General features: G+C 36.9%; 1 protein-coding gene across 2 annotated transcripts in view; it reads right to left on the reverse strand.

Moving 5' to 3' along the window:
• Positions 1 to 2,202: 2,202 nt before the first annotated feature.
• The window catches only part of LOC109419481 (group 3 secretory phospholipase A2), an 89,073-nt gene continuing 74,669 nt past the window's right edge, over positions 2,203 to 16,606 (reverse strand). The window contains exon 6 of one of the 2 annotated variants that reach the window (XM_019693704.3): positions 2,203 to 2,394. In XM_019693704.3, the coding sequence (XP_019549249.1) occupies positions 2,289 to 2,394 (106 nt within the window). In that variant the 3' untranslated portion in view covers positions 2,203 to 2,288. Of the gene's footprint in view, positions 2,395 to 10,479; positions 11,310 to 16,606 lie in introns of those variants that run through there. The other variant, XM_019693703.3, reaches the window with a different exon arrangement.

The raw sequence follows: 16,606 nt of genomic DNA on the forward strand, positions 1-16,606 counted from the left end.
TGGCCATAAATCAGCTACAAAACGTTGACTGAAAGTCTGGCCTAAGCAAGCTTCATTTTGAAAGCGTGTTGAAGCAAAGCATGAAAAGTATAATGCATATAAATCGCTCAGCACTGCTGGTAGTATAAGTGCCGGGCGACTGAAACGCGTCATAAAAAAGTCGGCTCGGCACGGTATGTTTTTCCGACTCATCTCGTTTAGGTTAAGGTACTTTCATTAGGAGCTCATTTCTTCAATGTTCGTTGCAAATTTCGACTTCATATAAGCTGAATGGTAGGGTCTATATAGCCACAGCTGTAAAAGCGTGAGTAACCAGCATGGCCATGCTGAGGGTGACGAATTCGATTCCTTTTCTTGGTTTCCTTGGGCATAGAGTAACTATACGTATACGTGTCTGTCACACGATTTCCACATGCAAACTGGTCTGGTCATTGGCAGTGGAAGCTCTCAGTTAAAAACTGTAGAAGTGCTCAGCTGAGCTAAGCTAAATAGCATGCTTTGTCCCACTGAGGGCGTCACGCCAAGAAGAAGAAGAAACTCCATTATATGTCCGCAATAACATATCAAAAAATAATTAAAAAAATAAAATAAAAACTTTTTGAGATAAATGTCATCAGCTTTGTGTTTTTTAAATAAAATTTTAAATAAAAGTACAAAACTGATTACTCTCATTCAAGGAGGGTATTCTGCTTAGAGTGTCCGAAAAGTCGATACAATTTGTAAGATAGTTTATTTAAATAAAAAATACCACTTTTTATACAGTGCATTAATTCTCCATATGGTCGGCGTAAGTCCGGGTCATGAAAATACTTATGAAAATTTGAGATAAATAAAACAAATACTAGATAAATTCGGCCATCGAATTCGAATGGAAAAGCTCTTCAACAACATGCCCATTTTACCCTCGCCGATATTCTCCGTGCAAAGAAACAAAAGGTATACCTGAACTGCAGTCTTTATAAGATCTTTCGAGCATATTACTGTCTGCCATGTTGCTCGGTAAAACAGAAACATTTTACCTCATGACCACTACAAACAGTTAGGGGAAAGCTTAGCGGAAAGTGGGGTTATATGTCATTTTTTCAAACTTTCATCGTTTTCAATGATATATAGCCTCATTTGTTAGGCTTTCAAAGTGGTAACAGCAACTAGACAATATTTGCTCGATGCTTCATCAAAATTATTCACTAAATTATTGCATTTTCATCGATTTTTACCGATTTCAAAAACTGGTTCGTAAAACGGAAGTGGTGCAAAATGCCATCTGCCGTAAGGTAAGATGCCACTTCATGAAAACATTCAAAAATTACGTCCATCAGTTTTCTGGCATTTTCGACTCACTTTCACCCCTCTGTCATGTTTTTTTCGTATACTCAATACATGGAGGATCACCCCCTTCCCCGCTAAACGTTGGTCGTCATATTTGAATGAGCCCTAACATGGATAGCGTAGACATCAACAACCATGCGCCTCCATGTGTGCCTCAATCTCGTTGGAAACGCTTGGCTGGTAATAAAATCACCCGAAAACCTTAATTGCCACTTTTCATTGGGAAATTAAAAGATTTTCCGTAGGTTTGGCGGCCTAGCTTCTAGAAGAATGTTTAAAGCAAACATATCTTGACAACCTATAGCAATCATCATGTACCATTCAGGAATGATTTTATGAGTTGGGCCATTTTACCCCATCTTGGCATTTTGGGCTCTGTTCCCCTACTGTTCTCATTTTACCTCCTGTCCCCTACAAGGTGAGAGCAGACTGTGGTGGGACTATTTCAAGTCAACAAAAAGTTGCAAAAGTGGAATAGTAGATAAAATTAAGTGATTTTGAACAGTAACAAAAGTATCTAATCAAATCGCGTTGAGAACTAGAAAGGATGTGATATATTGTTGAAAATATTGCTATTTTTTTTACTAAAAACATATTTATACATATTCATAAAGTAAATAACAGTAATTTTACATGCTGCAGTGTTCATAACATCTCAAGTAACATTAAAAGATTTGAGGAGAACCTTCGAACCATTATAAAATCCAAATAAAATAATGTAGGTCTTATGACGATTTCAGAACCTCCCCAAGACTAATTGGACTTTTAGTTGTTATTTGAGTATTATTATTTATGGGCCCTGGTTTCCACAGAAGCAATGTAATTCCAAGTTTTTTTTTCTTGAAAAAAATCTTAGTATTACGTAATCGTTTTTTTTTTTTAACATAGTTCCTGTTTTTACTTATTGCTTGTGCATATAACTGGTGTATTTTTTTATTAAAATTATCAAAAGAAATACATCATCCATTATGCGACTTCTGTTGCATAATTGGTATGTATTTCTCGCTTGGACGATATTTCCAGCGGGAGCACAGTTCATCTGCAACCGATTCGTTGAATCCGACTCTGCAAGAAATAGATTTTCCGTAAGTAAATATCAACAGTAAATGTACATTCACATTCAATGTGTTTATTAGTTAACCTGGAAAAGGCTACTCTTTGTTTAGTGCAGTCTTTGGAAAATAAAGCGAAACATTTTGTTTTCTATTAGAGAAACCACCACCTCCCTAGACGTTTGAAACTTAACTAGTCGTGTGCTTACCATATGTGCTCCTTATCTTGATACCAGGAACCTAAAATATGCTTTCAATATGAAAGAAAAAGGATGATTTTGTCTGATTCACGGAAGAATTCTCAGAAGGAATCGCTGAACTTGATTTTGTACCTGAACTGTAAGCGCTGATTTTGTGACGTTTTTGTACTGTGAATAATGTGGTTCGAAAAACCTAACATCCTAGGAGGGCTGACACACCTACTGCCTGGAGGAACGGCACAGTTGGTAGGTTAAACTTCAACTCCCTACAAGTCCATTTTTCATCTGATTTGCATAATTTAGGAATAATCTTCTTCTTCTTCTTCTTCTTCTTCTTCTTCTTCTTTATTGCAGTACGTTCTAATTGGAACATAACCTGCCTCCTCTTATCAACTTAGTGTTTTTGAGTACTTCCTCAGTTATTAATTGGAGCACAGACAAACAGACGTAACACTTGCGAAATTTCCATCGACCACGCATTTAACGATCATTTTAAATTTTCATAGTTGTGGCTTTCACAACCAGAGGCGCGCGCATCGTTTTTCTATGCGTTTGACGTTTCACACTAGCGCCTTCTGTTGACGATATTGCACAACACAGTGATTCGTGCATCTTTTCCACCAGGTGGTGGTAGTGTGAACTGGGCGATGGATTTCCATGAAAATCGTTCAAGGTGTTACGTCTGTTTGTCTGTGATTGGAGGGTTTTCTTTGCCTACCATTGCTTGAGTTTGTATATTGTGAGGCAAGTACAATGATACTCTATGCCCAGGGAGTCGAGAAAAATTCTCCGACCGGAACGGGAATCTAACCCGCTGTCTCCAGATTGGCGATCCATAGCCTTAACCACTAGGCTAACTGGAGCCGATAGCACTTAGTTAATGTTATTGCTCTTATCTTAAAATTTGGTCGATCCAATATTCAGCGACACTGCCTTCAGTTTCTCATATACGAGAGGAAAAACTCCATATTTAAAAGTGCTTGAAAGAAAATGTATCGTAAAAGGAAAATAACGACAAGACCAACGAATATCATCAATATGTTAAAAGATAGCTTAGTTTCCATACTTTACAGGAAAAATATAGTTACATTTTTTAACTTCGGTTCCTTTTCGCACTATTTGCATGCATTCTTTATTGGATTGGCCATAACCGAAATTTTAAGGAACATGGTTTATTTCTACCATAATTTGAGTTTAAATGAGTGCAACCATCTTTTGGGAACGTGATCTGTTGATCACAAAATTTGTCTCGTTGATTTATGTCGTTAAAGGATGAAAATCAACTATGGCGAATAATTGGTACATCTTACCCCGCTAATACGACACCAACTGTTGTCGAATAACCGGGGTAAACTTTTAATTCGACAAACTGGTCACCCTAGACCACTATGCTCATTTAAATTTGGCAACTCTATTTTTGTTATTGTTTTGATTTGCGGAATTGTTATGAAACAGAATTTCAACAGATATTGCCATGGTACGAATGAATAGCTCGTTCTTTCTACGCTTGTTGCCATCCTCAGTTCATTCCGGTTGGTCTCGAGTCGGTATGCGTGTCGAATAGCACCAACTCAGAACTTCCGGAATTAGCTGCTGCAAGAAGAGCTGCTGCGGGTGCGAGTATAAGCGCATTATAAAACTGTTTTGCATTTACAGTGTACAGCGATGTGATATTTGAACACTTTTTAATTCGACTGGTGTCGAATAAGCGGGGTACGAATTAAATTTAAAAACCCCAGCACTTATTTACTTCCGTCAAAATACAAGTACTAGATACTGGTTTACCTTCTCCATGTGTACAGCAAAGTTTGAGTGACCTGTCATTATTTGGAATAATAACCTCACATGGCAACGCTGATCGATCTAAATAAAATGATCCATTAACTGGGGGTGGGAGTGTAGCTTCAATACAGCGGTAAACATAAAGTTTTCATAAGTTATCACATGCGATGTTTCAAGATCTAGTTAATTTGGAATAATGGTTTCTTAAGCAAAGTTGTTCAGAAGGTCAAGAACGATCAGGTGATTCACCAATTAGCTAATGATTTCATCGCTAGGTGGCTAGTTACCAAAGTTTTACATTTCTTTTACTCGGAATCCAAGTAGATAGTAAAATGTCGTCTTTCGCAGTGTTGCTCGGAAGGAAAAGAACATTTGGTTTTATTTACTAATTAGCTGGTAATTCCGCCATTAGGTAACGCTACTTATTAAGTAGAATATAAGACTTCTGCATCTTGGGATCCAAAGGAGATACAAATGCATCGTTTTCAGCAAAGTTGTTTATCTCGGAATACAAAGCAGAAAGAAATATGTCGTTTTCGGCAAAGTTCCTCAGAAAACGACAAGGATATGCAGTTGATTCACCAGTTAGTTGGTAATTTCGCCATTAAGTAGTCAAATACATTTTCTGAACTTCTCTATCTCGGGACCCAAAGGAGATAGGCAAAGTTATTCACAATATGCTTTCTGGTGGTTCACTAATTAGTTGGTTATTCCGCCGCTAGGTTGCGCTAGTTATCTAGTAAAGATTTCGACTTATCTTTCTGGGGATCTTGATTTACTTATACACATTTAAAATAACTTTGATGTATGATATGTAATGATATATGAATTTTGAAATATTGAGCATAATTGAATTCCGCATGGCCAATTGTCCAATTTCATTTCATGATCAGTGTTGCCAAAAATTATAGAATGTATGTGTCGCAATGTGGAACAATGTACTGCACTTAATGTGGACTACAACATTATCGAACACTCGATATCACATCAGATCTGAGATATTGAATTATGTATAATTCTTACACAGCTTTTGAAAGAAAATTTATGGAGTGTATCGAAAATTACCTGGAAATGTTCACAACAGCCTTAAAAATAATCTTAAAATAATAACCGTAACTTTATTTTTGGAGATACTATAATATAATTAACCCTCTAATACCCAATCCCGCCTTTAGACGGGGTATAGTTTGAGCATTTTTGTAATTTTTGTTTCGTGGAAAATCAAAATTTTTATATTTTTGGCTGATATTTAGGACTGTTCTGTATATCTCAAAATGGTTTTTAGTGTATTTTAAAGCGTATTTACATTTTTTCATGGAAAAATTGATGTTTTAGTCACCTTTTAGAAGTCATTGTTTATTTTGTATTGAATCGCTACAATTAACAACTTTTAAATTTTTCCCATATCATTCTATTATTGATTTATAGTTTAAGGGAATCGAATACACTCTAAAATTATTTTCCTTAAAATTATACACGGAAAATAAAATTTTCTATGAAAAAAAATTAAAACAATAATATTTCAACAATAATCACAAAATCTCAAAATGTTTTCATCTCAAAAAATCCGTTCCCCAAATAGGCTTCCAGGAAAAATATAAAAGTGTGGGGATGTTCAAAAATAAAAATTAGAAAAATCAAAAACTGAAATTCACAAAATCAAGAATTAAAAAGAATCATTTTTCAAAACATGTTTAAATCGATTTTAGATGACGAAAAATGATATTTAGATCAAAATCAAAAATTTGGGTATAAGAGGGTTAATCGTTGAAAAAAAGAATGGCAGTTCTAATTTTCTGAAAATAATCATTTAACTTGGACTTTTATCACCGACGAACCGACGTGACAGCTAGAACAAATAAATTCAAATTTATTGTCCGCGACGCCATGATGAACAATAGCCGAACACTATCGCCACCTCTATAACGGCTCGCGATGATTGCATAGCTCGACCAAGATTACACATATGTTTTTAAAATTTTATACACCTCCTAAAAAATTTAATTTGCGAAAGGTGTGGGAAAATATTCAAATTTTTCCTATTTCTGCGCAAATATATTCTTCTCCAAAATGCTCAGTGGGGTGACACGGCTGTCAAACTCGGTACATCGCCGCTGCAACCAACATCATTTTTGGTACGGCGCGTTTTGGTACCCACTTTCTGGTCGCTTTACCCTAACTTGCTCCTAATTTTCGGGTGTGTGGCTCGTGTGTTGCTAGTGCTTATTTCAGAAATTACACATTTCAAACGAAATCGTTGTTTTTGATGATTGTTTCTCTTTCCTTATCACTTTGCACGATATTATATGTAGCAGCGAAGCAGTGTCGATGTTTCCAGCGCATTTTTTCCATGAATTAAGCAATCAAAACAAAAACATTGGACGCCATGTTGAATTGAATGCTGGGTAGATGATTCTGGCCCTTCGTCATCCCCCTGAAAATGCTCATGATATAGGAAATTTTTTTTTTTTTTTCAAGAAAAATTTCTTCCGCATTTAAGCGCAATTCTTAAAAATGAAATAAAGGCCATTTTTGGAAAAACTCGTTTTTCTGGGTCTCTAAAAACGATTACGTAAATAAAAAATACATATAGTTGTAAGTTCGCATTGTTTCATTTGGGCATGTATATTTAAATTTTTTGAAGAGGTAGTTTAACCAGAGAACGTAAGTTTATAAGATATTTAATACATAGTTTTTTTTGGAATAGACCATTTTATAAATGTTAAGGGCTTTGCTATCGAAAATCAGAATTTTAAAAGTTGGTTTTGAGCTAGGTATTGATATGTTACGTGTAGATAACTGCTAGTAATAATAATTATTTTCCAGATTTTTCTCCGTACAATTTGTTTTACGCTACAAATTATTGAAACGTTCAAAAAAATAAAAAATAAATGGCATTTTGTACAGATTGTTATTTTGTGTAGTGTACTCATTGAACAATATTTTCAATAAAACTAAACATTTTGCAAATTTCTTCAGGCTGTACCAAACATAACTAAATTGTGAAGATTTGATAGAAGAACCGGAATGAAAAGACCAACCATGCTTCGAGATAGACTATTTTGAACATTTACAGTTAATTTCCCATACATTCCTTATGTTTTCTATGGTGTTTCTATTGAAACAGTGTTGCCATCTAGCAGAAGACATAACAATATCAGAAGCTATCACCGGATCATCTTTGGTATCCTTTCGAATTTCACTGAATATTACATGTTTATGTTTAAAAAACTATTCGTGATTCAGAACAATGATTGAAATTAACGTCCATTTTGGACGTAAAAAATTGGACGTAAACTGATTCGGCGTTTATTTACGTAAAATAAGGTCGAAGTGTATCATGGGAGAAAACCGTTTTTTATCGTTATTCCGACCAACGTAACGGTAAAGCGAAGCCAAACCAAAGATCGAAAGAGGTACTTTTTATGATAACACCAAATTGAAAAAAGAAGCTTTATCTATTATCAAAAAATGTATTGTTGAATAATATTCAAGACCCATTTTAAAATGTTCATGTCAAATTCTTATATCAAGGCTCGTTTCCGTATAACATATGATGATACTCTGAATTGAAATTACTAAATGCTATCGTCTACCCCCGTTGGTTTGACCGCATCTAATCTGGACACTTTTTAATTTGACCCCCTTTGCATATCGTTCAAACTAAAAATGGTTCAAACGTCCTTCTGCTCATGGAACGGGGTGAAACGGAACGCAGAATCAAAACAGAACAGCAAAAACGGTTACCATCAGTGTGTTTTTCGATGCCCACAGGGTAACTAGAAGTTCAAACTAAAAATGAACCCCGTTGGTTTGCATGAGGTGTCGTTCAAACTAACGGGGGTAGACGGTATAAGCAAAAATTCAGCATTCTATTTTTTGGTAAGCTTAGCAAACTTCAATATACTCTGTAATTACTGGGTCTCCGACACTGGGCTCATAAAGACTAGAATATTTTTACACTAATTTCTAAGCTTAGCTCAGAAACCATTTATGTACATAAATCAATATTTGATCGAAAGCGGTATGCTTTACCCTTGCAGGTAAAATTAAGCCGGGAGCGGTCGCGCCGTGTACTGAGTACACGCACCAAACGGTAAAAATTCTGCACGCTGGATGGAAGGGAAAAATCCCTTAACTATTCAACGTCTCAATCAACATGATTAGAAATTCTTTTCCTTTTAAATCGCAATGCTGTCAGTTTTGATTTGAGAACCAAAACAAACCCACCGAAGAAATAAACTGAAAATCACTTCGATTTGCACTAATGTACAAAGCAATACAATCGAAAGTGAAAAGCTGTTGATTTTGTAATGACTGTTTTGGGCATGAAAGTAAATATAGATGACAGGTAGTAGAAAGTGTTTCGCTTCGATTCGCACCTCAGCATCAGATGTAAAGTATTGTAGTGGTAAAGCAGAAGACCGTGAATCTCAAGGTCATGGTATCGAATCTTGGTGTTGCGGGGATATGCCTTTTTATTTTTTATTTTGAAATCAAAATATCGTTAACAATGAATTGAAGTGCACTTCCAGTAAAACTGAAGAGGCATTGGATGTTCTTTTAAATGATATTTAGATGATAACAAACTGTTTGGACAGTAGTGCGAATTCAAGTGCCAATCTGTTCATATCAGAGTGCAGATTTTTTATCGAAATGAAAAATGCACGCATGTGGTACACAGCGTGAGCGCAGCGTCGCTGCAGGTAGTCAAAGACGCGACTGCTCGAGGGTTAAGAATGCTCAGCTGAAAGGTTGTTTTTGTCAATGTGTATACATCATCTACTCCATCAATTCCGAAAAGAAGTCTTAGCGCCTTGGTGGGAATCGAATGCATGACTTTTTAGCACCGCTTTTTCCACCAGGCAATAGAGGGATAAATTTCTTCGTAATCTGGTGGCGAGGATCTGATACCGATTTCCACTGGTTTTTATTGTTCGTAATCGACTTTAGGACATTTAGTCGAAAGGACATTTGATTGAATGTACATTTAGTTAAAAATTTGTTTCAACTATTTATGTAACATTTCGGTCTAAATTATGTTTGGTCGAGTAAAAATTGAGTCATAAGGTTAGGTACATTATCACTAAAATTGCTTATGTTATAACATGTTTACCAGGTGTAGTTCACCTTAGCATTGTTAGGCATTGAAGTTGTTGCTAACTCATCGAAGATTTCACCTTTTTTGGACACAGGTTTTTCTTCAAGCTTCACAATTTTTATGGATGTTGAAGCTGCTGACTTTTCAAATATATGTACATCATTAAAACAAATGCTATTCTTTCAAGTATAATAATTTTCATCAGAGTTTTCTTCTTCTTTTAAATATAAGCTATTCTTTTATGTAATGCCAAAGTCGAATGCTTTTCGACCAAATGTCCATTCGACGAAAAGTATTTTCAACTAAATGTTACACGGAGAAACCAAACTACATACATATGAATTCATTTCACCCAACTTCGCGGCTGCGTGTGCGAACCCAAATATGAGTTCGTATAAGCATTGTTGAAGTGGGTAATTGACATTTGATCCCGTACGACGAAGTACCTACTTCAAAAGTAAGTTATAAGTTCTAAAATTTTAGTACTTGATTTTTTCCGTGTATACATTATTGTAGCGAGTGGCTCCGTAGCTTGGAGAAAAAAGAAGTGCTCGTCTATCGAATAAGAAGTCTTGGGTTTGATTCCCACAGGAGAACGTGTGTTTTTTTTGCAATTTTAATTTCAATTTGTCCATGGAACACATGTTTTAGTTGTCTACTTGGATATCAAAAACTACAACAGTAATAATTCATAAATAAAATCATAACGTAAGTTTCGACTGGAAATTTGTTGAATATTTTAACTGGCTTCCTCAGTCTGGGGCAAATCAAAACGACTAGTTTTGCATTGCCCGACGTTTCGGCCTTGTGTATTTGGTCTTTTTCATGGATAAAACTGTCTGTCGTTCTTCGTTACATTTATATATGCCGCAATTTTCATGTTGAGATTCTTGTATGCGAAATAACTATTTGGATTTTCTGGGGACACTGGACTGGACACACTTATTATCAACGACCTGGTAATTGTACAGTCCAGGTCGTTGATAATAGGTGTGTCCAGTCCAGTATCTTCAAACAAAATCAAATAGTTATTTCCCATACAAGAAGCCCAACATGGAAATTGCGGCATATATAAATGTAACGAAGAACGACAGACAGTTTTACACTTGAAAAAGGCCAAATACACAAGGCTGAAACGTCGTCTTGAATTTCCCTAGACTGAGAAAGCCAGTTAAAATATTCAATAAAATCATATTTTCCAAATTACCAATACTAAGGCGCGGCGCGGCACTTAGCAACAATCAATGTGAAGATGATACCAGAGTCACATTAAGGCAGGTGAGTTAATTAAATTCCTAAAAATTTTCAAAGTGACGCTCAAAAACATTATAAAACCTGTGAACAATTGCCGTTAAACATTTGCACGGAAATGCTTCACCTTTGGATGAGCTTCTAGTACCTACGTGGGCATAAGCCTTCAAATTAAATCACTTCGCACGAAATTATCGCTCTTATTGGCAGTGTTGGTCGGACAGATCAGTCTCAATTGTACTCAAAAAGTTGCTACAACTTCAAACGCTTGCATCCAGCCAGCCATCATCTTCAACGTGCATCGACTGTTGTCGTCGTTGACCTTAACCATAGACAACGGACTTGGCAGTGAGATAGTACTTGATGAAACCGTTCAGCGGTCGAACGAAAACATCTTTAACCAAATTCCTCGAAATCAAGTTCAACGATTCCTTCTTGAGATGATGGGTGTTAATGTCGTCGTAGATGCTCTTGTCGAACGATCGTTTGACCGAATTTTTATGGTAGTAATAGCCTGGCTGAAGATAAGGCGGCACATAGTAATCGGAAGGAGCAAACTGCAATGAACATGACTCCATCAGGTGGTTGTCGGCGCTGAAATGTACACGGGTAGAGGAAGGGTTAGATGGGAAACTGAATTCATTAGTGAGCTGATGCGGTGCGCGGTGGTCGCATCTGTCATAGAGGCACATTGACCGCTGACCGTGAACATGCTGTTAATCAGAAGATGTGTTGTGGATCAGCTGCTTATCAAATCGTAGATCGTCGATGAAGTTCAAGGTGGTGGCACCAATAGTGTTGAATTTGGTCAAAGCTGTGCTGCTCTTGTCAAGCACCAAGCCTTTTTGATTGATTGATTGATATGTAGGCAGTTTTGAAACAAGCTGCATCATATTTTTTTTTTTTCAAAAACATGTAACTTTTTTTTCTAGTTTCAAACGAAATGAACTTTTGAGCGTTCAAATACAAGTAGAAGTCCATGCAACTGAATTTTAAATAATTGCTGCGTACATATGTTTCGAAGTTTCTTTCCTATGTCTAACTTTGGTTCTTTAGATTTGAATTTCGAGGTCTGGTTTCTTCATACAGGGTGACTGATAATCCGAAAGGAGATGAAAATATATATTAACTGCTGTCAAAGTTTGCATGTAGTGTATCATGTCCAAATATACGTCTATACTGAGTTATTCATTACTCAATTTGTTTTAATCGAATCTAACGAGCTGAAAATGTTACTCGATGCTCTTAGCAAATGAGCAAGCAACAAGTAGCATTTTTAGTCTTATTGAACTGCTAGATAAGCAGATGTGTAATCTTGAAAATTGGAATGGATTGCAAGGCGGTCATCTTTGAATTCTAACAACCGAATCCTTAAATTGCCAAGGATAGTATCCAAGGCATTCGAAAGCATTACACCCAAACCTCAATTTAGGTAATGAGTCAGACTGCCTAAATATAATTTCTACCTAAATGGATTCAGTTTATTACCTAAATTGATTTGAAGATTGCAAAGAATTTTAAGAAGAGCGAGTGGCTCAGAGATTTAAAGAGCGTTATGCGGGGTTTCATAGGGCTTTCAAGGGAGATTCGGGAGAGGAGTGGGGCGGCCAGAGTCAAGGGTAATAGTATTTTCGAGGGGGGGGGGGGCTTGTTTCGAAAGGTTTCAGTTGCGTTACATGGAATCTGATAGGGGTTTGGAGATTTTGATGGCATTTCAAAAAGCTTCAGAGGATTTTGGCGGGTTTCAGAGGCGTTACTCAGGCGTTTTTGGGGGGCTTCTGAGGGTCTCCGGTGCGTTACATGGGGTTCAAGGGAGTTTTAGGGGGATTTTGAAGGCATTTCAGAAAGCTTCAGAGGATTTCTGGCGGATTTCAGAGGCGTTACGTTGACGTTTACGGGGGTTTTGGAGGGTCTCAGGGGCGTTACAGGGGGTTGAGAGGGCCTACAGTTTCTGAAAATAAATTTTGGATCACTGCTCTTAAGTGAACTTCAGGGAGATTCCAGACTGTTTACGATTGTAGATCCGATGACCTATACTCAAGGGAACTCTTAGAGATTCTTAAACAAACATTGAACTTACCACTTGTCAGCACACAGTTGCATGAGACTATGCAAGCATGAATTTTATTCAATCATTCAAGCACACAGGTTATGCATGTAGATTCGATGAATTATGTTCAAGAAAGTTTTTAGAAAACCTTAAACAGTTTCAACCCCTCATCATCGCTCCCCCCTGAAGACGCCCTAGACTCCCCTTAACTCAACTCTCTACTTATTTCCCGTAAACCTACCTTATCCCTAATCTAAAACACTCCAACTGCTCTGAACACAATTAGATTCCAGTAGATTCCAGTTAGGTAAAATTGCCTAAATGGAGGGACTTAAATAGATTTTACCTAAACGGACTCTACCTTAATGGAGGTTAGGGTGTACCAAGGTGCATCAGGGATGTCTGCCACACGGTTAAGGTGATTCGTCAATTGCCCTAATCTTCAAAAGTTTCTTAAAATCTCATAATAAGTGTCACGATTTTGTACCGTAACTAAATACACTAAATAACTTAATACAAAATTAAAAATTTTCCATTAAAAGTTTTGTATAGTTAATGACAAGAAAACTGTACATTTCTTTTTGTTAATTTAAGAATTTTGTTAATTTCATTGCGAAATAAGCTTTGCTGGCAAACCGACTACACATATCAGTTTCAATTAACTTTTCATTGTCATTTTATTAGGGGGATTCACTTAACAGCGTAAACTGATGAAACTGATTAAACGTCGCTATCACCAAGGCAATCTTTGATTATTTCATTCGCAAAATCATGAAACATTTCAAATAAGCAGAAAATCATGGCTTACGCAGCAATTTAATCTGTTTAGTGAGTACCCCTATTAAAAAAATATTATTTATCATACTTCTATTATGCATCCATTACCCAAGTGTTGAACACTGTCACACGCATAGCCTAAACTGTTAGCATGGCTGCCAAATTTTTTTTTCAATTTACCTAATCGTGCTTTTCATGCGGTATCAGGTGTGTATCAGGGGTGTTTCAAGAGGTTTCAAGGGGTTTCAGGGCCATTGCACAGTGGTCCACGAACCAGATTTACGAGGAAAGATGCATTCAACGGCTTCAAATGAATTTTTAGGCAAATATGGTCTTCTACAAAGTTGTCCCTAATAATAAGGCACTCTTTAAAATGTGCATGAAAATTAGGGTGGTCCATATTTTCAAAGAAATTGGTAACCAAACATTTTTATTTGCAAGAATAACTGTATACGTTCTTCGGAAAAGTTGTAGATCTATCAATTTTGAGCAAGTTTGCTGAAGACACTTTTTATGTAGCTTTAAAATTGACCGATCTAGAGGTATTTTTTCTGAATAAGCTTAGGGTGGTTAAAAAACGGTTTTCTGGCGTTAACTTTTTCAGTTTCGATTTTTCATCAATGTCGCCCAAGAAACAATTGTAGAGCATTTGATGACGCGTCGTTTCGTGCGCTAAAATGGTCGTTATCTCTTTTGGTTCAAAAGTTACAGGCGTTTTTCTTTAAATCATAGTTTTTTAAAAAGGGTTTATGATAGGTTGGGGCAAACATAAGAAAAATCTTTTGCCCGCATTCAAAAGAAGAAATGTTGTTATAAAACATATCAAATAATTAGAGGGGTGTTATTTTTGTAACTCAAGTGAAAAATACTTGAAAAGTGCCTATTTTTTCTAGTAAATCATCAATATCTTTTGAACGGAATGACGTAGCAACTTCCTTAGCGGACGAAAATGAGCGTTTTTGGAAGCTCCAAAAGTGGTTCTTAGGCGACTTAGACAAGAAATTTGAAACAAAAAAAGATAAAGCAATAAAACGATTTGTTCTAGCGCCACCCTATGAAAACTATGGGACAATGCTCCAAATTTGGTCAAAACAGTTTAAACGCTTTATCTTTTTTGTTTCAAATTTCTCATCAAAGTTGTCAAAGAACCATTTTTAGAGCTTTAAAAAACGCACATTTTCGTGCGCTGAGAATGTTGCTACGTCATTCCGTTCAAAAGATATTGATGATTTTCTAGAAAAAATAGGCACTTTCAAGCAATTTTCACTTGAGTTACAAAAATAACACCCTGTGTTGTGTGATATGTTTTATAACAACATTTCTTCTTTTGAATGCGGGCAAAAGATATTTCTTATGTTTGCCCCAACCCATCATAACACCTTTTTAAAAAACTATGATTTTTTAAGAAAAATGCCTGTAACTTTTGAACCAAAAGAGATAACGACCATCTCAGCACACGAAACGACGCGTCTTCAAATGCTCTACAAGTGTTTCTAGTGCAACTTTGATGAAAAATCGAAACTGAAAAAGTTAACGCCAGAAAACCGGTTTTTCTTTAACCACCCTAAGCTTATTCAGAAAAATACCTCTAGATCGGTCAATTTTAAAGCTACAGCAAACTTGCAAAATTGATAGATCTACAACTTTTCCGAAGAATATATATAGTTATTCTTGCAAATAAAAAGGTTTGATTCCCAATTTCTTTGAAAATATGGACCACCCTAATTGTCATATATAGTGAAAAGAGGGCCTTATTTTTAGGAACAACATTGTAGAAGACCATATTAACCCTAAAAGGAATACCTGGGGTCCATTGGACCCCAGGCACCTTTCAGAGCTCGTCTTTGATGGAACACACTCAGCGAGGTGACAAAACTGAGGCCATGAAGGTATCCCTTTTAGGGTTAACCTAGAAAATCATTTGAAGGCGCTGAATGCATCTTTCCTCGTAAATCAGTTTCGTGGACCATTGTGCATTGGGCTTCAGGGGGTTCCAGAAGCGTTCCAGAGGTTTCAGAGGATTTCAATGGCCTTCCAGAATATTTCAGGGGGTCTCAGGAGCATTCCTGGGATTTTTAGGGATGTTCAGGGAGTTTTAAGGAGTCCCAAGGGCCTTCCAGTAGTGGCTTTCAGAGAGTTTCAGAGGCGTTCCATAGGCATGGATCTCAGGGGGTTTCGGGAACGTTCCATGGGTGTTCTATTGATCTCCGGAAGTTTCATGGGCTTTCCATGTGGTTTAATGGGTATCATTGGTGATCAGGGGTTTTCAGGAATTCCCAGAGGCGTTCCAGGAGCAGGGATGGGATCATTCATTTGCAATCACTTACATTCACTTGCTGTTAACTTGTTTCAGAAACATCGTAGCAAAAATCAATGTATGGAACACATTTTCATTTTTGTTTTACCGAAAACTTTGTAGAACAATGAGTACAACGATAGTAAGCGTAGCATCAATATTGAAGGCTACAGAAAGCAGCAAATGCAACTCTCCACGGCGTGAATGTAATTTACATTCACGGCGTGGAGAGTTACATTCACAACTCGCTCGCGACTTCGGTATGCGTGTGCGACCCTAATGTTATTCGGCAGACTGTCAGATAAAACCACAAGGTTAAATTCATCCATACATTGTTTTTTGATAGTATGCTTCTGAACTGAGATAGTAGCAAGTGAATGTAAATCTTTGCAAATGAATGATACCATCCCTGTCCAGGAGTATTCCATGGGGATTCAGGATATTTCAGAAGCGTTCCATTGGTGTTCCAGGGGGTTCAGGGGGTTTGAAAGGCGTTCCAGAGAATTTCAGGAACTTTCAGGATGTGCCAGGAACGTTCCAGGGGTTTTCAGTATATTTCAGAGGGTTTCAGAAGCGTTCCCGGGGTTTTCATTGAGTTCAAGATGAATTTTAAAAAAAGTTTCAGGGGATTTCAGAAACGTTCCAGGGGTGGTTCCAGGTTTCTAGGGGTGAAAAGAGCGTTCTGCGAGATTTCAGGGGGTCCTAGGGGTGTTCCATGTGGTCTCAGTGGGCTTCAGAGGCGTTCCGTGGAGCTTCAGGGGTTTCAGG

The sequence above is a fragment of the Aedes albopictus genome, chromosome 3 (genome assembly GCF_035046485.1).
Source record: "Aedes albopictus strain Foshan chromosome 3, AalbF5, whole genome shotgun sequence".
NCBI classification, from domain to species: domain Eukaryota; kingdom Metazoa; phylum Arthropoda; class Insecta; order Diptera; family Culicidae; genus Aedes; species Aedes albopictus.